Here is a 21,207-nt window from a genome sequence, read left to right as displayed (position 1 = left end):
TAGATACAGACGAGGATTTAATGATTTCATTGTACCGTAGAACGATCAGTTGTCGCGAATACGTCGAACGCGTCAATCGCTCTCTCGCGAGTTAGAAGAAGTTGCAATGGCCTCGACGGATATCGGCGAACGCGAAAAAACAGCAAAAGAGATAGCTAAAACGCGCGCATCGATTCGTAAAAAACACAGAGCATTAAAAACTGGAAAAATGGAAAGCGAGATCGCGATAGAGAGTCGTTTCAAACCAATCGTCGAACCGCTGCGACGTATCGCTGATCGCGCTGAGCGAGACGAGATAGAGCGAAATGAAATTAAGCGCGAAATGATAAAACAAGACGCAACCGACATTTCACCCTCGACGAGCGTCGAGGAAAAATGGAAAGATGAAGCACTAACTCCCGTTTGGAAAAAACCTAAAGCGAAACGAATACGCGCTCGACGACGATTGAACGCCGTTTCTACTCCATTAAACGAATCTTTCGTCGAAAGAGACCCATTCGCGCGAAACGAAACCGAAGAATATGAAACGTTCGAATCCGAGAGTCTCGAATCGCCCTCGATATCCGAAATACCCGTTAAACAAATTTCGCGAATTGCTCAAGATCGCGAAATATCGCACGGTCGACTAGGACCGTTAGGGCGAAAATATATGGGGACTCTTCTCGGCGGAGAAGCGCCGAACGAGATTGATCACGTTTACGGAGTTTACATCGGCGAGAAAGGTGCGATGCTCGGCGATAAGCGATTTGACGTAGACGCGAATGATTCCATATTTATAGATGAGATTAAATATGTCGGTACTCCCGGTTTGTATGAATTAATTTTTATGAAAATTCCTAATAGTCTCATATATACAGAAAAAGATAAATTAACATACAGAAGTATATTGTTAACAACGAACGCTCATAGACGTGATCATGACGCTAAAAAATCTGTCTTAGGAAATAAAGGATATAAATACAAATTTATTATCGCTCCGCTTATTCACAACAGCGGCGCGAAAAAAACAGGCGCGGGTCGCGTATCGTCGACTATGCGTGTCACGGACAATAAAATCGATTACGTCCATTGGGACGATCCAAACGAAGTAGTGGATCGTTTGCGATTATTAGACGCTTCGCGTCGAGCCGGCAACAACGCTCACGAAAACGAGATTCTATCGATAATCGAGGAGCTTCGCGAAACAGGAGCGATCGTATAAATCGAACTGTCGCGTGGATGACTGTCGCAGTCGTACGCGGAATTCGCGATGTCCGTGAGCAAATTTGGCTCACCTTTAAAAAATCGAGGCTACGACGCGAGAACCGGAAGACTACGTCCGGCTATCGAGTCTCTGCGAAGTTACGTGCGCGATAACGCGCTGTGTCTAAGCTCTTCCATTGAATACGACGCGAGAGAGCGTAAAATAAAACGCTTGGCTCAACCTGAGGAGGACGCCGATGCGACAAGCAAAAACTACGTCGAGGGAATCACATCGCAATTAAGAAAAGACGCGAACGAAGCGGGGCAGGGCGTGATTCTACTATTCACGAGACTCGCTCAGCTCGATAGCGCTTTAGGTAAACGAATAGACGTCGCAGAGAGTTTCGTTTCCGAGATAAAAACACGCGATGACGTTCTGAGTAAACGAATAGACGCTGTGGAAAATTCCATTTCGAGAATAGAAACGAGCGCTAACGCTCTAGATAAACGAATCGATGTTTTAGATAAACGAATCAAAGGTTTAAGCGATCAAATCGAAGTCGCGAAAAAAACTATATCGCTCAACGCAACGGAGTTCTCGACGAGAAACGCGAACGATCGTAAAATAATGTTCAATCAAGGTAAAACAATACAAGAACTAAGTCAAAAATCGCGTATCGCGGCGAATTCCGCGGTGAAATCCGAGACGAAGATACGAGAATTGGAAAATTCAACGTCACGATTGAAGAGAGACGCAGACGAGCTATCGGGAAGAGTGAGAGAACTGGCAAAGATTAGCGGGAGCGGCGAACCGCTCGAAAGAAAGATTAGCGAGAGCGGCGAACCGCTCGAAAGAAAAATTAGCGGGAGCGGCGAACCGCTCGAAAAAGAGATTAGCGGGAGCGGCGATCCGCTCGAAAAAGAGATTAGCGGTAACGACGATCCGCTTGAAAGAGAGATTAGCGGGAGTGGCGAACCTCTCGAAAAAGAGATCCAATTCAACGTTATTCTCGAGAGAAAGAAAAAAGAATTATGAGCGTTAAAAAACGAAGATTAGTCGAGGAATTGCACGCGCCCGCGAGAAGAAACTTCTCGCGTCGTCGCGTTGCGGTGCGCGGGTACGACGACCTATGGCAAGCGGATGTGGTCGAGATGCGTCCTTACGCGAGACTCAACAAAGGCCACAACTACATACTCACCGTTATCGACGTATTAAGCAAATACGCATGGGCTGTACCGCTTAAGAGCAAAAGCGCGAACGAGGTTACTCGAGCGTTATCTAAAATAATACGAGACTCTAAGAGGTGTCCGAAAAATCTACAGACCGATAAAGGAAAAGAATTTTACAATGCCGATATGCGAAATTTTACGAAGAAGCACGAAGTAAATCATTATTCGACATATTCGGTGATGAAAGCGTCGATAGTCGAACGATTCAATCGTACGCTCAAAAATTTTATGTGGAAGTATTTCACGCTAAACGGAACGTACAAGTGGATCGACGAGTTACCACGACTCGTCGAGGAATATAACACGCGAAAACATCGCACTATAAATATGAGACCTGTCGACGTAACTCCAAAAATTGCCGATAAACTTTTAAATACTGTATACAGCAATATAAAAATCGCGGCTCCGGCGAAATTTAAAGTAGCCGATCCGGTACGCATCAGTAAATTTAAAACGATTTTCGAGAAAGGCTTCACACCCAACTGGACTACAGAGATTTTTCGAATAACTAAGATACAACGGACTAATCCCGTAACGTATCTATTAAAGGATTCGCGCGGCGAGCCGATCGCAGGAGGATTCTACGAGCACGAATTGTTGCGCGTTGGCGATCCCGACGTGTATCTCGTAGAAAAGGTGCTGCGTCGAAAGGGTGACAAGATTTACGTGAAATGGTTAGGAATGGACGAATCGCACAATTCTTGGATAAATAAAACAGCTGTATTATGATAAAAATGTATTTTTATTAAATAAAACTACATATTATACATATTATACATATTATATATTATACAAAATTGTAGACATGTTAAAACTAAAATAATCGTATAATTATAAAACAAGGAAAATCTTAGAAAAAATTGTAGACATGTTAAAACTGAAATAATCGTATAATTATAAAACAAAGAAAAAAATAATAACACAATACAATTAAAATTAAAACTTGTGAAAATCGATTAACCGTTTAAATAATCGATTATAGAGTAATTATTATTATTAATCTTTAAATCGTATGATTATAAAACAATCGTAATTTGTACGAGTTCTCTCTTGCGCTCCATATAAACTCTTTCTCGCGCCGCTACGCGGCCGCCATATCCTGCGTTCTCTCTTTTGCGCTTTATGCGGACTCTTTTTTATATTTTATATATATTCTTCATCGCATTGTTAAGCGAACATCGTATCTCGCGGTAACTTTATTCTCGCGGTAGCTTTATTCTCGCGTTACTCTATATATAACACTTTCAAGAATATAATAAAGAGTCATGGAAATCATCGATCTGTCCAATTCGCGGCTAATCTCGACTCGATTTAAGGCAGATTCTCGCATTCTATCTCGTTTGCATGTAGCATGTAGCATAATATATGTTCGATGCTAATGAAGTAGAATGCGAATTTGCCAAATCGAGTCGAGATTTGCCAAGACTTGGACAGAATGGTGGTTTCCACGACTTTTATATCGCAAAAACACAAAAAGTTCATTTTTTCGCGTTCTATACGAGTTCTCTCTCGCACCGCTACGCGGCCGCCGTATCCTGCGTTCTCTCTTTCAAACTTTATACGTACTCTTTCTCGCGCTTTGTATACATTCTTTATTACGTCACTATGATAACACTAAAACTCGCATTAACATCTTTTTCACATTATTCTATATAAAACACTTCCGAGAGCATAATAGAAAGATCGTGAAAATGTACGATCAGTCTTATTTATAATAGATTTTATATCTAATACCTATTATATATAAGACTGATCGAACATTTTCACGATTTTTTATTAAAATCTAATAAATAAAACCGATTAATTTTTATTATTTTATTAAAAATCTATTATAATAAATTATATTCAAATTATATTCAAATTATATTCAAATTATATTATTCGCGCAAATTTGTTCTTCGAAACGATTCGTAGAACGTCCATCGATGTTTTTTCGACGCAATCGTGAATTATATCGAAAATACAATGGTAATATATTATTTATAAAATATGTTTATACTAAATAAACTACTAACTAAAGTTTAAATGTTTTAAGAAACGTATAGTATTTTTTCGCTCCCTACAACGGTATTTTATAATGTCCCCACGGTAACGTATCCGTAGTTCCCGATATCGTGTATCGTTTGTCATCGTGCGGACTGAGCGCGATTTTCAATTCCGATACTGTATACATCTCGTGTAACTCGGATCTTATACAAAACTGCTCGCGCTTCATCTCGATCCCCTGTCGAAGACAGCGCGCGTAATCGTCAAACGTTATCGTTCTCGCGACAACGCCGCTCTTAACACCCTTGATTCTTTTTGTATCGCTTTTACCGGCGACTCGCAGCGCGTACATTTTCGCTCTAAGTCCAATAAATTCGGTCATAATCGCGCCAGCGTTCTCATCCTTCATCGCACCGGGTATTTTTTTATTAGCGAGAGGCATTCCATACGCATTGTCCATTGCGTAATCGCTCGTATCGAACTTGTCGATATCGCGCTTCATATTCTCGTATATGTCCTCGCACTCGACGCGATAAATGAGACTATCCGTATCGGTGTACATTATTTTACACTTATCTCGATACAATGGTAGCATGTACTCGTAGTGAAATTCGTATAAACGAATTTTAGATATATCGAGAATACACATACCTACATAAATTGGTTTATTGAACTTAATCTCGAGTTTACGCAATTCTACAGCTACGAGATCCTCCGCGAAAACGCTTCTACTGTGAAAATTCGGCTTCGCGATCATCGCCTCCGCGCCGTATCGCCCGTCCCATCGAGTCACGAGTCGAACATTCGAATGATTGCGCACGTTTTCCATAGTTTTGCCAAACACGGCATTATTCATTAATTTGTATAGATTTTTCTCAAACTCGTTTTTCGCGTTAATTCGTAATCGTGTATTCAGTTCGATGTATTCGCGCAACCATGAAGATTGCGCGAATCGCAATATTCTGTGTATTTTCGTAATGCGTAATCCGTGTCGAACGCATTGCTGCAAATTGCGATAATATATTACGTAACGGTTCTTATCGTACAGCGTGGCGAGAAGCTTCTCGTCTCGTTTTCCGGGCGGCTTATCGCGCGTCGGGCAGAATGGCAAGTCAGCGTGAGAATCGTGAAGGTCGGACGGATATGCAAGGTCGACCTCTAGAATATAACCGATAGGCGAGTCCGATGTCACGGACATAAAATCAACGCTCGTAACGTTATCGACCCATCGAAAATTTTCGTAAGGCAACGATTGACACATCGCCCATCCGTACAAATTATTTATATCGAAGTACATGAGATACGACGATGGTTCCGAAGAATCGTATGACTGTAAATATTTGTTATTAGCGCGCGCGTATCTGTTGGAACATTGACTTAGCCCGCCGCGTATTCCACGCTCCACGAACATTACCATATCAATGTCGGTTAATAATTCGAATCGCACACTCGTATACTTCAACATAGCGTCCCATGTGTATCCCGGTAACGTGTAATAATACGCGGGATCTAAATTATATCTTCTCATACACGCGTCACGAAAATTTTCGAAAACATCGGCCAATAGAAGAACGTCGGTCTTTAAATACAAATCACTATAATCGCCTAACGTTTCGACGCGAAATCGCTCCCAGACTCTTATCGCGCGCGCGTAATCGTTCTCAGATATCGCGTCACCGGTTAGCGAACTGTGAAAAGCCTCGCGCGGCGGTAGACGAGTCTCTAACAATTTATCTACATCGTCGACATACTCGTACGGAAATACACCCTTTCGCGCGAGAAGCTCGAAATCGGCGTCGCTAAGATCGGAAAATTCCGAACGCGCGATCCTCAACTCGCTTTTGTCTAGATACGACGCCAATTTCTCGAGACTCGCGCTTAAAAATTTGAAAGAATCCACGAAACGCAACTTCAAGCGTTTTCCGAACCATCCCTCGTCCCACGCATCTTCGACGTTCTTCGTGAAAGAGATATACGTTTCTTTCGTTATCGGCAATATTTCCACGCTACCGGGAAAAGCGTTAGCTACATCTTTAATGATAAAATGCGCGTCGTAACCCGATAAATTGTGAAAGAATACGGGAATTACGTAAGTATCCTTATAATTTAAATTACAATTCGAATGCGCCGGACCTCTGTACCGTCCAGTCAAATGACAGTGATCGCGCACGCGAGCGTCTCCCAATTCGAACGGTTTCTCGCATATGCTGTAGCGCGTCGCGTTTATGAATCTCTCCCATTCATCCGATGTAAGATTTGTCATAGGAGCATCGATATCGAGAACAATTTTCGCGCGAAGCGCTAGATCGTGCAGTTCTCTAACGAACCACAATACGCAATTTTCACCGCGATAAGCTCTGTAAAAAGAGCTAACGCCATCGAGCGCGCATTGCGCGTAATATCCGGCGCTATAAACTTCGTGATGCTGAACGATAGATGTATTCGACGTTCTCCTCTCCTCTTTCTTCTTCAGTACGCATTCGAGATCAGCGTACACCACGAATGGAAGTCGCTCCTTTCTACTATAGTTACGAAACTCTAACCATTTGTCGTCTTTGGTAGGAAGAACTATAGCGCACTCGTTCATCCTTTCGCAGTCCACGCTGTGAGCCGATAACTTATCGCTCGTTCGAAAATAGTGCATGCATCTGCGACATAACGCACATTTTAAATCTCGCGCATTATCAACATCGCGCGACGATTTTTTTAATTAGTACTCACCGATCGCATATATGCGATTTATGTCGTCTACCGCTGAGTTGCGAGCCGACGAGTCGCGACAAATTCTTAATCCACGCGAAATGCGTCGCGTCATCTCGTCGCGTCATATCGTCAAAATACAACAGATTAACGTGTCTGTTCTTTTTATCGTCAGTGAGACGCAAAGGAACAACGCGACAACCGTCTTTTCCCTCCTTTTTATCTCGAACGGTATACACATTAATAGATATGTCGTTAATACGCTCGAATCTAGTAATTTTGTTCAAACTCATAGGAAATTTAACGCCCTTCAGATTCAGCACCGTCGTATAATGCGGGTACGAAGATTTCCGACCCACGTTTTTTTCAGCTGGATACAGAGCGGCGACCACCGCCCATGCGAAACACGCATTGTCATTAGATTGCACGTTTATCACCGCTTTCTTCAACGCGATCTCTCGCGGCAATTTAACGCGACATCCCGCGTGCATAGGATTGTATCTGTTCACGTTCACAGTTAAATTGAATATTCGCGATAACGCCCATCCACTATCGCGCTCCTGAAATTCTTCCAACGAGGTTAGAGTAGCGTCGACCACTCGCTTCTCGTACCACTCTCGCAAGTCGGAAAGAGGTAGAAGCGGATAATTCTTCGTGACAATAGTCTTAACATCGATCTTGTCGCCCGAAACGAACTCGCCAATAAATACGGTATTGACCTTAACACCGTTATATTCATTCATAACATCGCGTATTCGATCGTGCACGGTATCTCTAGCGTCCTCGAGAAATCGTCGAGGTTCGATATAATCGAAATTAATAACCGCGCCGGTTAAAACGCGTCTAGAGAAAGCCGTCTCGATCTCGGACCACGAGAATCCCTCGCGTTCCTCTACGCCGCCTCCCACGCGTTCGAAACGTCGACGCAGATCGTCTCTCGCGCCCGTTAATCGAACGATTCGAGCGATAAGAGAATTGATCGCTCCGGTCGATCTCCCTCGGCGCTCTCCTCGACATCTCTCCCGCAGAGACTCGAGACACTCGTCGCACCGTCGCGCCCACGCGCGATACGCGTTCCCCGTCGCGACGTCCCGCGCGCTATCGAGAAGATCGCGCGCCTCCATCTCGTCACTCGTCGTCTAACGAACGCCAAGATTTTTTACAAATAAACCACGTCTCCTCCTCGTCGTAATTCTCGATGTAGAACAAAGCTCTCGTCTCGCAGCCGGCGCACCAATTATTCGACACGTCGAAAACCTCGTCGACGAGATCGCAAGCGGGCACCATCTCGCTATACACCGTTTTCGTCACGTGCGTCGATACGCTCTTCGCGAAACTCGAGCTACGCGCGCAATACGCGCAATATCTCTCGTTCTCCTCGAAATACTCTCCGTTCTCGAATCGGCAACCGAACTTAAAGAAACAATGCACGACGTGATTCACCTCCCACGAAAATTTCGGAATTCCGTATCGCTGTCTCCAATTGCGATAGAGCAAATAGCCATCTGCTCCGACATTCGCGAAAGGTTCGTCGAATCGCGTCTCGCTCGCCTCTCGCACGAACTCTTCCGCGAAATCGATCTCTTCTATACAGTACAAACGATCCTCTATATAACGTTCGCGTAGTTCTTTCTTCAAACAATTCGGTATCTCCAAATTCCATATATCCTCGATACTTCCGATTCGAACATTCACCGCTCTTCCGGCTAATCTCGTTAAAGCGCTCGGCGCGCGCTTCATTGCGCCGCGAAATATCCTCGAACGTACTAACACCTCGAGATCATCGCGGCGTCCTTTTATAACGAGGAAAATAGCGAGGACGCGCCCCCGATTAACCGAACCGGATACTCGCTCTCGGACGCGCGACGTCGCCGGAAAATGAAAAAAAACTCGCCCCGAAACGCGACGAGCGCGCTCGCGCTAACGCGCGCCTCGAGAGGAGGAGAGCGACGAGGAACGCCCCTCCGTCCGCTCGACCGCCCACCGACGATCCCCCGCCCCCCTCGACACCGGGCGCCCGCCGCCCGCTCGCGGATCGCGCGCTAGAAGCGCCCCCCTAAAGAATCGCGACGGCGGATCGCGCGCTAGAAGCGGCGCGCCCCCCTAAAGAATCGCGACGGCGGATCGCGCGCTAGAAGCGGCGCGCCCCCCTAAAGAATCGCGACGGCGGATCGCGCGCTAGAAGCGCCCCCCTAAAGAATCGCGACGGCGGACCGCGCGCTAGGGGCGCGAGTCGCGTCGAGGTCGCGAATCGGGAGGAACCGCCACCCCCGAACGCCATCTCTCGAGCGCTCTCGGCGACTCGTACCCACCGCTTCCCCCCGACCGCGCTTCCCCTCTCACCCTACTTACCCCCCCATGCACCCGCCCAGCCCGCTCTCAATCCCTCGGGCGCCCACAAACTGCTCCGAAACTATCTCTCTCTCTTACTCCCCAACGATACCCTCTCTCTCACACTCACGTAAAACTGATCCAAAATCGGCCTTACTATCCTACTAATTAGCCTTCTTAGGATAACCACCCGCGTCACACTAACTCCACCTTTATACGCGGCCTCTAGACTACACCAGCGTGCTAGTCCTTCTAAGGATAAGGCGATCAGGCGGTTGGAACCACACTAAGGGCCACGCGACACCTCGTAGTTTTTAAAATCTCCTTCTTGTAGTAGCTGCTATCAATCTTATTGTAATAATAATAATTGCTTGCATATAAACATTGCGACCGCAGAACATCCCAGCACCGCCTGCATGAGCTGCGCTTGCTTCGCGAGCCTTGCACGAGCGCCCGTTACCGCAACATTGTTCCTGCGAGTTTTGTACGGATCGCTGTCGCACGTTTTCATAGTAAATATAGCTTTTAGTGTTGAATCTTTAATAACCGTTTGAATAAACTAATCATTAAACCGCTTATACTGAGGAAGAGTGAATTCGAGTTTTCTCCTTCTCTCGAATTCTGGCACCGGCGAGCCTAATCTGAGGCGTACGGGAAAGGTGAACGGTTACATGGTGCCCGAACAGGGACCTGACTAATCTAGTGGAGACTTCAGTTCACTCAACCTAGCTAAATGCCCGCGTGGGTAAACAAGTTAAGGAAAGACGAGATGGTAAAATTACTGTCCGCGGACGGACTCGAAACCGTAGGGATTCTTGACAAGCTACACCGAAAGCTCCGCTGTTTTGTAGTGCTCAATACGGCCCTTTTCGCGTTTCGCGTTACCATCCCAGAAGAGGGAGTGGTGCACTTGGACACAGTATAATTGGACACGGTGCAAATGGACACGTTACAAATGGACACGAGATTTTGCACACGGTTCAATTGGACACAGTGCATTTGGACACAGTAATTTTGGATACAGTAGCTTTTGGACACATAAGAAAATACGCATCGTTTACTTGGACACCGCTCAATTGGACACTGTTCATTTGGACACCGTTCGTTTGGACACAGAAAGATGCGCACCGTTCATTTGGACACCGTTCGTTTGGACACCGTTCATTTGCCCACCGTTCGTTTGGACACCGTTCATTTGCCCACTGTTCGTTTGGACACCGTTCATTTGCCCACCGTTCGTTTGGACACCGTTCATTTGCCCACCGTTCGTTTGGACACCGTTCGTTTGGACACCAAAATTTGATTTAAGTTACACGACGTAATCCACACCAAATTTTTGTTTTAAATAAGAAATAGGTTTGGGTTAGATTATATCTTCCGGAAGTGGAGCCCCCCCGCAGGGGGAGCGGAACCTACTGTATCCATGCATGACATCCAAATATGCGAAAGGTTAAACAAAGTGCTAAAAGCAATGTAAAATTAATGACATCAGTATCAGAGATATATAAGTATGAATATATTTTATTTTGACAGATATTATAACCTTCAAATGTATCTCCTTTTCACGATTTCATATTTTACATAGATTTACCAGTATAAAGTGTTATAAGAATACTGATTATATTTTCCCAAAATGATTTTTATTTCTCTCCATCTGTTACATATTCAAACAAACAGTGCGCATGTTTCTGTGTACAAATGAACGGTGTCCAAACGAACGGTGGGCAAATGAACGGTGTCCAAACGAACGGTGGGCAAATGAACGGTGTCCAAACGAACAGTGGGCAAATGAACGGTGTCCAAACGAACGGTGGGCAAATGAACGGTGTCCAAACGAACGGTGGGCAAATAACGGTGTCCAAACGAACGGTGTCCAAATGAACGGTGCGCATCTTTCTGTGTCCAAACGAACGGTGTCCAAATGAACAGTGTCCAATTGAGCGGTGTCCAAGTAAACGATGCGTATTTTCTTATGTGTCCAAAAGCTACTGTATCCAAAATTACTGTGTCCAAATGCACTGTGTCCAATTGAACCGTGTGCACAATCTCGTGTCCATTTGTAACGTGTCCATTTGCACCGTGTCCAATTGTACTGTGTCCAAGTGAAGGCCACTCCCCAGAAGACATAAGATGCCACCACCGAACGAGAGCCCCATTGCCGGCACGTCCGGGGCGACCATGACCGATTCAGCCAAAGTCATGAACCAAATCTGGAAATGCGGGTGCCATTTCGACGGCAAAGACCCATTGTTGTTTCTGGAACGCGTAGACGAACTGAAGCGAGGGTACAGCTACACCGACGATCAGCTGCTTTTAAGACTACCCGAGCTCCTTCGCGGCGATCCACTGTTGTGGTATCGCAACTGCCGCGACAGCTGGACCCAGTGGTCCCAGTTCTGTCGGGACTTCCGCGTCCAATATTTGTCTAGCGAGTACTCCAATTAAAGAGTACCAATTAAAGAATACAATCCAGGGGCGGAAGCAGCAACCGCGAGAGGTGTTTCAACAATTCGCCGAAGTATTGACGCTCATGCGGCGTGCGGGCGGCTACACGCCCCAAGACCAGCTCGACTAGCTCTACGCAAACATGCGACCAGAGTATCGCCTGTACATCCGGAGAGGCGAGATTACCAATACAAGTGCGCTCAGCGCACGGGTCACCGACATTGAGGAAATTGAGAAATTGCGCCGGCAAGAGGAACGCAAGGCTCCCGGATCAACAGTGGCGGCTGCCGATTACAGCCGCGACGAATTCTGCTCGACACCGGATCAAAGATATCGTTCATCAGCGCCGAAACCGCTCGCCGAGTACAAACCCGAACGCAGCATCCGAACACCGTAGCCACACACATCAACCTAGCAAATGGGACACGGATCCCCATCACCGAAACTTTCGAGCTCCCTATCACCGTCCAGGGGGAAAGGATCCGACACCAGTTCGCCGTTTTGCCGAGCCTGAGCAGCCCGATGCTCATAGACATAGATCTATGGGCCAAACTGCGGATTACACTACCGCCACCGCCGCCGCCAAGGGGACCGATAAGCGACCCAACTAACCTGGGTGTCGTAACCGCCGGTCCGACCGAGAATACCTCCGAGGAGGCACAACGCCTGGCAGCATTCTTAAAAGCCGAATTGCCAAAATTCGAGCGAGTGAGAGGACCGACCAACCGAGTGCAGCATCATATCCGTCTCAAGCCCGGCCCCGTGATTAAGCAACGGTATCGCCACGCAATCCGGCCATGCTGGCAGTTATTGACCAAGAGGTCCGAACGATGGAACAAGAAGGCGTTATCGAACCCTCAACCAGCGCCTAGAGTTCCCCCATCGTCCTGGTCAAAAAGAAGGGCCTATCGCTTTTGCATAGACTACCCAAAGCTAAACGCGGCATCCTATCCGCGATGCCTATCCGCTCCCGCACATTACGGCCACGCTCGAAAAACTGCGTGGGGCCAAATACCTGTCCACGCTCGACCTCAAGAGCGGCAAGTATTGGCAAGTGCCGCTCACTCCGTCCAGCCGGCCCGTAACCGCATTTACCGTACCTGGTCGAGGCCTGATGCAGTTCAGGGTGATGCCCTTTGGCTTGCACTCGGCACCCGCCACCTTCCAACGGTTGCTCGATACGATACTCGAGCCAGAAATCGAACCGCACGTCTTAGTGTACCTCGACGATATTATTATCGCTAGCCGTACGTTCGAGGATCACCTACGGCACCTATCCCAGATGTTTCGCCGCCTAAGGCAAGCACGGCTCCGCCGCAACCCGGACAAATGTCATTTTTGCCAAGCCTCCGCTATCTTGGGCACGTTATCGACCGCTAGGGTATCCGCACCGATCCCGAAAAAGTAAGCGCCGTTGCGAATTGGTCCACACCGACCACCGTAAAGAAAGTACGCCTATTTCTGGAAGTGACCTCATGGTACAGGCGCTTTATTGCCAACTTTTCGACCCTCGCCGCGCCTCTAACTTAGCTAACCCATAAAAAGGTCAAGTCGACATGGACAGACAACGAAGAAGCCGCTTTTCGAGGGCTGAGGAAAGCCCTGACCACCGCACCGGTCCGGACTTTTTGAAGCCGTTCGTCCTCCAAACCAACGCCAGCGCACACGGCCTGGGAGCTGTACTAACCCAGCATCTTGACGAGAGGGAGCATATTATCGCTTATGCCAGCCGAACCCTCAACGCCGCGGAGCGCAATTACAGTGCTACCGAATTGGAATGCCTAGCAGTCGTCTGGGGCATCCGGCGGATGCGCGAGTACTTGGAGGAATATCGGTTCACGGTCCTGACCGACCATCAGGCTCTTCGTTGGCTCCAGCGAATCGAGGAACCAACCGGCCGTCTAGGGAGATGGATGTTCAAACTTCAACAACACGATTTCGATATTCAGTACCGCCAAGGGGCCCTTAACCGAGTGGTTGATGCCCTGTCTCGTACGCCTAAGGCCAATGCCATCAGGCAGCAACCAACGTGCCGCTGGTATCGCCGCATATTCGCAGACATAAAGGCGAGACCGGCCGACTTGTCCGACTACGACATCTGAAACGGCCAATTCTATCGGCATATCCTGCACGACCTGGACTTTGGGGAAACACCGTCCGAAGACCAATGGAAGAAGTGCGTCCACGCCGAACAACGCCCAGACTTGCTCAGCCGAATGCATGACGATCCGGTAGCAGGACATCTGGGCACCGCGAAAACCATCGCTCGCGTCGCGTCGCTATATTACTGGTCCATTATGTTTAGGGACATCGCTCGCTACGTCAGAAAATGCCCGACGTATATAGCGCACAAGGCTTTGCAGCAGCGACCGGCCGAAACTCTTCGCGCAACCGCCTGCACCGGACCCTGGCAACAAGCGGCCGTCGACCTGGTTGGGCCGTTACTTAGGTCCACAAAGGGGCATACCTGACTCTTAACGATACAGGACCGTTTCAGCAAATGGTTCGAGATGATCCTCTTCCGCCGAGCCACCGTCGAAAATCTAGCGCGCGTCGTGACCCACCATCTCGTCAGCACAGGTGCCCAACAACGTTGATATACGATAACGGGACGCAGTTCACGTCCCAGCGATTCAAAACGCTCCTCGCCGCCTTCGGGATCGTACACCGGAAATCACCCATATATGCACCCCAGTGCAACCCGCTAGATCGAGCTAACCGCACGGTTAAAATCATGATCGCCCAGTACGTGAGGAAGCGATATAAAAACTGGGACGAGCGGATTTTCGCGCTACAGTTCGCGATCGACAGAGCGAGGCCACTGGCTACACCCCGGCGTACGTTTTATACGGACGCGAATTGGCGCGACCGCACCCAGAGGACCGGAGACCGCCGGCCCAAGACCGGACATAAACCGAAAGCGACTCGAGGAGGCCTTCGAGGTGGTCCGAATCTATCTAGCTCGCGCGTTCCAAAGACAGGAATGCCATTACAACCTGCGCCGGCGCGACTGGCGCTCGCAGATAGGCGAGCAAGTTTGGAAACGCGATCGACCGCTTTCCATCAAGAGCGACGCATTTAATGCCAAGTTGGCCCACAGGTACATCGGGCTCCTGGAAGTCCGAAAGATCCTGTCCCCGGTCGTGGTCGACTTTCGCGACGCCAGAGGAAAATGGCACCGACACGTCCACGTGCAAGATTTGGAACCGGCCTCAGGACCCGCCGAGGAGGAAGACGGCGCGGACTAACCCGGAGCACCCCGAGACGTTGCCACCGCCCCCACGCCCTCCCACCAGATCCGCCAATAACACCCTCCCCCGCGTCTAGATTTTAAAGGGGGGGTGGTGTAACGATACCGTTACTAGCAGCCTAGTAGGCCGATCTACCTCGCGCATTTCCTGAGGTCCGGCGCCTATGACGCCCCTAAGTTCCCACACACGTGTCGCGGGCCCACCGTGGAGCCACCCCACCACACACCGATTCGCGTGAGTGAGAGGCCGACCGCCGGTACCAGTTCCCGATTCTGAGTCCTCTCATCAACTCCAGATCCGAAACTACCTCTCGTGTTAAACAAGGTCACGGGCTACCCGTGTTTATGCCGGGCTACCCGGTAGCTGGGACGGCACACTCCGATATCCCGCTTTAAACCAAGTCACGGGTTACCCGTGGTTATGCCGGGCTACCCGGTTGTTGGGACGGCGCATCCTGACATCCCGCGTTAAACCAGGTCACGGGCTACCCGTGCTTATGCCGGGCTACCCGGTTGCTGGAACGGCGCATCCTTAGATAATAAGACCGTTTCGCGTACACCGCGTCCAGATTAGACCAAAAGACCGTTTCGCGTATATCGCGATCCGACCCGATCAAATTAGACCGTAAGAAAGTTTTGTAAATACCGCGTCCAGATTAGACCGTAAGACTGTTTCGCGCATATCGTGACCAGACCCTATTAGACCGTAAGACCGTTTTGTAAATATCGCGTCCAGTTAGACGATAAGACTGTTCCGCGTACATCGCGTTCAGACTAGATCGTAAGACCGCTCTGTATCCATACCGCGACTTGATAGCTTATAAGACCGTTTTATACATATACCGCAAACCGCAAGACCATAATTTTTGAAACTGATTTATTCATTGCATCAGTGATTCTAATGTGTCTGTAAAATCATTAATTTCATTAATACTAAAATTTCTATTGTTTGGAATGTCGATTTCGGCTTTTGTGAGTGTAATTTTTAATTTTTTCCAATCCGCTTTATTATAATTTAAGCTATGATTTTCCGTAGAGTTTAATCCTAATTCATCGTTGTGAATAGAGAAATATACTACTATCGCTTTGTGATCACCGTCGAGAGGCAATGTATTAAGATTACCGTCTACGTTTGTCTGGAGTTCCATTCTTGCATCTGCCATAACCAGATCGATGAATGATCCTCCCTTTGGATAGGAGGGTGAGTCGGGACCATATAATTTTAATTTGTACAGTATATCGTTGTCATCCATCCAACTTCTCAGTGCAATTCCTCTTTTATTGTTTTCGGAATTCGACCAATCCGTATGTTTTGCGTTAAAATCGCCTGCTATCATGAAATAATTAGAAAGATTATTTAAAGCTAATTGCGAAAAAAGTTGATTAGGTTCCTCGAGAAAAATTCGCTTTGTTTACTTTTTTGGGCTTTTACTGAAACTATGTATAACTTACTGTTATTTTCCAATTTAATATTAATTATAGATTTTTCTAAGGTCGAGCTACTACCATTAATATAAATTTGTGAATGTTTAATAGTAGGATAGTAAGGCTGCTTCTGTCTCAGTTTGTTGTGAGTGTGAGAGAGAGGTTACCGTTGGGGAGGAAGAGAGAGAAATAGTTTCGAAGCAGTTTGTAGGCGCTCGAGGGATGGAGATCGGGCTGGGCGGGTGTATGGGGGGGGGGTAAGTAGGGTGAGAGGGGAAGCGCGGCCGGGGGGAAACGGTGGGTACGAGTCGCCGAGAGCGCTCGAGAGATGGCGCTCGGGGAGGTGGCGGTTCCTCCCGATTCGACCTTGACGCGACTCGTTCTTTAGGGGCGCGCGCCGCTTCTAGCGCGCGATCCGCTGTCGCGATTCTTTAGGGACGCGCGCGACGCTTCTAGCGCGCGATCCGCGAGCGGACGGGTGGCGCCCGGCGTCGAGGGGGCGAGGGATCGTCGGTGGGCGGTCGAGCGGACGGAGGGGCGTCCCTCGTCGCTCTCCTCTTCTCGAGGCGCGCGTTAGCGGCGATAGGAGCGCGCTTGTCGCTTTAGCGAGATGGCGAATCTTTGAAAGGTCGTGAAATAAAGAGACATCGTCGTTCTAGCGAAAGAGAAGAAGTGTTTTTATTGTTTTCTTTTACAAATTTTTTAATATATTAATAATACGATAATACGAGTACGCGAGTAAGCGTATCACGATTCTCCGAAGAGCAGAGCCTGCAGTTCGCAATCAATTATATCGTTGCGGTCGAAGATATCGCTCTCGCGTATCATCGCGGGAATAAGCGCCTTATCGCGAGCGCCTGCCGCGATGTCGAGGAAACGAGTCAGCTTGTTGTCCACGCGCGCTTAAAGATGCAACGATGCGGTTGACGCAAAGTTCCAGATTTAATATAGTTACGACGGTGCTCTTCGATACGGCTAGACGAATTTTAGGCGTTTCGAGACGAAGTATTCGGAGATTGTTGAGTTTGCCGAATCGTAGCGTCAACTGTCCGATGTGTATTGGCGTCGGGCGCGCCTCGTCGCGCTCGTCGGAGCGAAAGTGTGACAAAAGCGCGGGTCGTAGATCGAGCAGTTCCTTCCACGTATCCGGCGTTAGCGAGATCTCTTTGCCGTGATAATCTCCGAGGACGATTTCTACGAAAGAGGGTCGGCTGACGTTAACGCTGATTTCCAGATGTTTATAAGCAGTTTTGGTCAATAGATAGCGTCTTCCTAAGATTCTGAGCGGTCGCGCGACCGAGACGTCCGCGTCGCGTCTTGGCGTCCGATCGCGATCTCGTCTAAAAATAGATATGAGCGATGAGAGAAACGGTGCTAGCGAATTATTAGTTCGAATAAATATTTGATAGTCTTACCCATTGTCCATTTTAGCTTTTTTAGCGTATTCCGCGCTATCTTCGCGGTCTCGCTCTGTTAGTCTCGATCGATCGTCGAATGAGTGTTGCTGCTGCGGTTGTCCCCCCATTGTCGCGTACATCGTCGCTCGTTCTTTCTCGTTTGTTCTTTCTCGCGCGTTAGCTTCGGTGTTCTCCGTCAATAATGAAGCACTTAACGGATGGACGGTCTTTATATACTCGCGTAGAGATCGCTTCTTCCCCTTTCGCGCGTTTTCTCTTATATATTCTATTTTTAAAAAATAACGGTAGGGTCGCTCTAGTCGTTCTCATCGTCGATCCTCTCTCTCTCGGTCGCGTCGCCGAAACGATAGACGCGACTAAGGAGATCGCGCAATTGCCTTAGCAGTCCATCCGTAGGACACTCGATGCCGAGCGCGCGTAGATCGAAAGGACCCGCCGAGGTTACGATATTCGTGAATTCGTTGAAGGCGTAGAACTGACGTTTGGCGAAGAAATATAGATTACTATCGATGTATCGGAAGGCCGACGTTATCGCAGACGGATTTCCGGGAAATATATCTTTTAATGGAGCGTGTCTAACGACTATCATGTAACACTCGTCGATTTCCGCGACTTTATCATCGTCGTATATAGCGTAGGTTCGTCCTGTGTGCGTATTTATCGCTGCGTTGATTTTAACGTTTCGGGGAAGTCCGATATCGTGGAGATATCTCGGCCAACCCGATTTTAGTTTAAGACTGAGATATTCCGCGAGGTAGATCGAATCGTTCGCGAATAGCGCGAGATCGCCCGAGGGTCTTCGATACGCGGCGGATAGACGCGTGAAATTCGCCGGTAGAAACGTCGCGTAATCCGTGAGCGTCATGGGTCTACCGTAGCGTTTCTCGGTCATGTCGACCGACCATACGTTGCGGCGATTGAGTGGCCTTCACTTGGACACAGTACAATTGGACACGGTGCAAATGGACACATTACAAATGGACACGAGATTGTGCACACGGTTCAATTGGACACAGTAATTTTGGATACAGTAGCTTTTGGACACATAAGAAAATACGCATCGTTTACTTGGACACCGCTCAATTGGACACTGTTCATTTGGACACCGTTCGTTTGGACACAGAAAGATGCGCACCGTTCATTTGGACACCGTTCGTTTGGACACCGTTATTTGCCCACCGTTCGTTTGGACACCGTTCATTTGCCCACCGTTCGTTTGGACACCGTTCATTTGCCCACTGTTCGTTTGGACACCGTTCATTTGCCCACCGTTCGTTTGGACACCGTTCATTTGCCCACCGTTCGTTTGGACACTAGAGCGAGAAGAGGCGTCCTCGCGTTAGTCATCGCGCGAAGCGGGGAAGACGCGATAAACTATCGAGAGATGCCGGGCGCGATTGATTCGCGCGTTCCGCGAGACGCCTATTTTTATCGTCGACGAATAACGTGGGTGGGGGTGGGAGAGGGAAACGCGCCTCTTTCGACGTCGAGCGTTCGGAATGCGCGTTATCTAGCGGACGCGCTCGAGTTCCTCTTTTGTTATTTCTATTTTATTATTCGTTTGTCCTCTAAGAAGGACACTCGATGAGCGATTAAAGATATCCCTTTCAACGATGCGCGTTATCTAACGGATGTTTTCTGTTATTTCTATTTTATTATTCGTTTGTCCCCTAAGAAGGACACTCGATGAGCGATTAGAGAGATACCTCCTTCCGGCGACGATAAATTAGAGATACCCCTTAGATGCCCCCTAGATACTCCTTTCCGGCGATGATGATCTCATTGTTCGCCGAGTATTCGGAATGCGCATTATCTAACGGATGTTTTTTGTTATTTCTATTTTTATTATTCATTTGTCCTCTAAGAAGGACACTCGATGAGCGAGTAGAGATACCCCCTTCCGGCGACGGAGCGGTCGCGGAAGGAAGATGCGGCTCGATCGATAAATCGTACCGCGACATCCGCGCGTCGATTTTTATAAAACGCGAGATCGTTTCGAGAAGCGTCAAAGTATTCTCGCTCGCAAGATAACGAAGCGCGAAACGGTGGAGCGCGAAGTGGCGAGAGTTAAAATCGGTCGCGAACTGTTCGATATGGAACGAATCGAACAGATAATTAACGCGGCCGATTATATTAATGTAAACGGAGATTTAATCGCGATAAAGTCCTACGTTCTGGGAGACCTCGCCACGGATTTGCGTGCGGAGGCGCAAGGTGTTATTGAGAATAGTCCGGATTCGTTTAGACTCGCCTTTCAGTTGAACGAAGACGTAGATATCGCGCGTTTAATGTAAGTATCCGATCGAAATTATAATAAATTATAATGTTTTAATAACGTTTTACTTTTACTAATTTTTACTTTTACTAACTTTTACTTTTACTAACTTTTACTTTTACTAATTTTTACTAATTTTTACTTTTGTATTTTAGACAAGAAATAGAGGGCTGTATAAGAACGGCGCGAGAATCGCTCTACGATTTAATAACTAGAACGAGGACTATGCTCGCACAAGGGCAAAGCGTTCATAGCGCGTTGCGCGACGCTCGCCGACGCGACGTCGCGCGAGCCCCCGAACGGTTCGACTTAATCGGTCGGCTTCACGAGCGCGAGCGCGACTTCGCCATCCCCGAGTTAATCGGTCCGCTTCGCAAGAGCGAGCGCGACTTCGCCGTTCCCGAGGTTAGGCGATTCGTCGCATCGCCGATCGACGAGGAGCCCGAATCGCGACCGATCGGCGAGGAGCCCGAATTGCGATCGATGGAGGACGAGGCTGAACCGGCGACAGTCGACGAGGGTGAATCGCGGGCGGGTGTACGATTGGCGAACTACGAGCCCGATTCGCAACCGTTCGACACGGAGTAATTTTACGCGTTAATGAAGCGCACATTTGTAAGATATGATTTTTATGAATAAACGCTATACGTTAAGCGAAGCGTCGATTCTTTACGCTTCTCTTTCCTTCTCCCGCATCCTCTCGTTCTCGCGCTTCTCGTAGTAACCATCTGTGTCCGCATTAAGTTTGTATTTTGGTGACAAAACTTGCTGACATAACCTGACAGTAAATTGACGGCAAGAACCGAGCAAAGCTTGATATAATAACTTGACGTCAAAACTATTTAAATAGTATATTTAAATAGTATATTTAAATAGTATATTTAAATAGATTTAAAATCTCTATAATTAAGTTTGTTACGCGACCGCGATAAAGGACGCGACCGCGATAGAGGAAAAACGCGGTT

General features: G+C 47.9%; 3 protein-coding genes across 3 annotated transcripts; 1 reads left to right on the top strand and 2 right to left on the bottom strand.

Moving 5' to 3' along the window:
- Positions 1–1,249: 1,249 nt before the first annotated feature.
- Positions 1,250–2,218, top strand: LOC138934922 (tropomyosin-like). Its single transcript, XM_070299076.1, has one exon. The coding sequence runs from the start codon at positions 1,250–1,252 to the stop codon at positions 2,216–2,218; it is 969 nt and encodes a 322-aa protein (XP_070155177.1).
- Positions 2,219–4,471: 2,253 nt separating this feature from the next.
- Positions 4,472–6,661, bottom strand: LOC138934921 (uncharacterized). Its single transcript, XM_070299074.1, has 3 exons — positions 6,126–6,661; positions 5,426–5,918; positions 4,472–4,996 (listed from the first exon to the last, which is right to left on the bottom strand). The coding sequence occupies exons 1-3, from the start codon at positions 6,659–6,661 to the stop codon at positions 4,472–4,474; spliced, it is 1,554 nt and encodes a 517-aa protein (XP_070155175.1).
- Positions 6,662–7,064: 403 nt separating this feature from the next.
- Positions 7,065–8,568, bottom strand: LOC138934877 (uncharacterized). Its single transcript, XM_070299023.1, has one exon. It carries the CDS (start codon positions 8,220–8,222, stop codon positions 7,116–7,118), a length of 1,107 nt encoding a protein of 368 aa, XP_070155124.1. The 5' UTR covers positions 8,223–8,568; the 3' UTR covers positions 7,065–7,115.
- Positions 8,569–21,207: the final 12,639 nt, after the last annotated feature.

The sequence above is a fragment of the Polyergus mexicanus genome, unplaced genomic scaffold (genome assembly GCF_030449975.1).
Source record: "Polyergus mexicanus isolate NDT 795.1 unplaced genomic scaffold, iyPolMexi1.0 SCAF_7, whole genome shotgun sequence".
NCBI classification, from domain to species: domain Eukaryota; kingdom Metazoa; phylum Arthropoda; class Insecta; order Hymenoptera; family Formicidae; genus Polyergus; species Polyergus mexicanus.
This window is presented reverse-complemented; position numbering and strand designations above follow the sequence as displayed.

Excerpts from the sequence above, each read along its gene's own strand:
- LOC138934922 (XM_070299076.1), top strand. The coding sequence starts at position 1,250 with ATGTCCGTGAGCAAATTTGGCTCACCTTTAAAAAATCGAGGCTACGAC.
- LOC138934877 (XM_070299023.1), bottom strand. The coding sequence starts at position 8,222 with ATGGAGGCGCGCGATCTTCTCGATAGCGCGCGGGACGTCGCGACGGGG.
- LOC138934921 (XM_070299074.1), bottom strand. The coding sequence starts at position 6,661 with ATGACAAATCTTACATCGGATGAATGGGAGAGATTCATAAACGCGACG. Across the intron at positions 5,919-6,125 it reads GTCGACGATGTAGATAAATT|ATATAATTTAGATCCCGCGT; the intron begins GTTAGAGACTCG and ends GTGTATGAGAAG. Across the intron at positions 4,997-5,425 it reads TGTACGATAAGAACCGTTAC|TACATGCTACCATTGTATCG; the intron begins GTAATATATTAT and ends TTTCACTACGAG.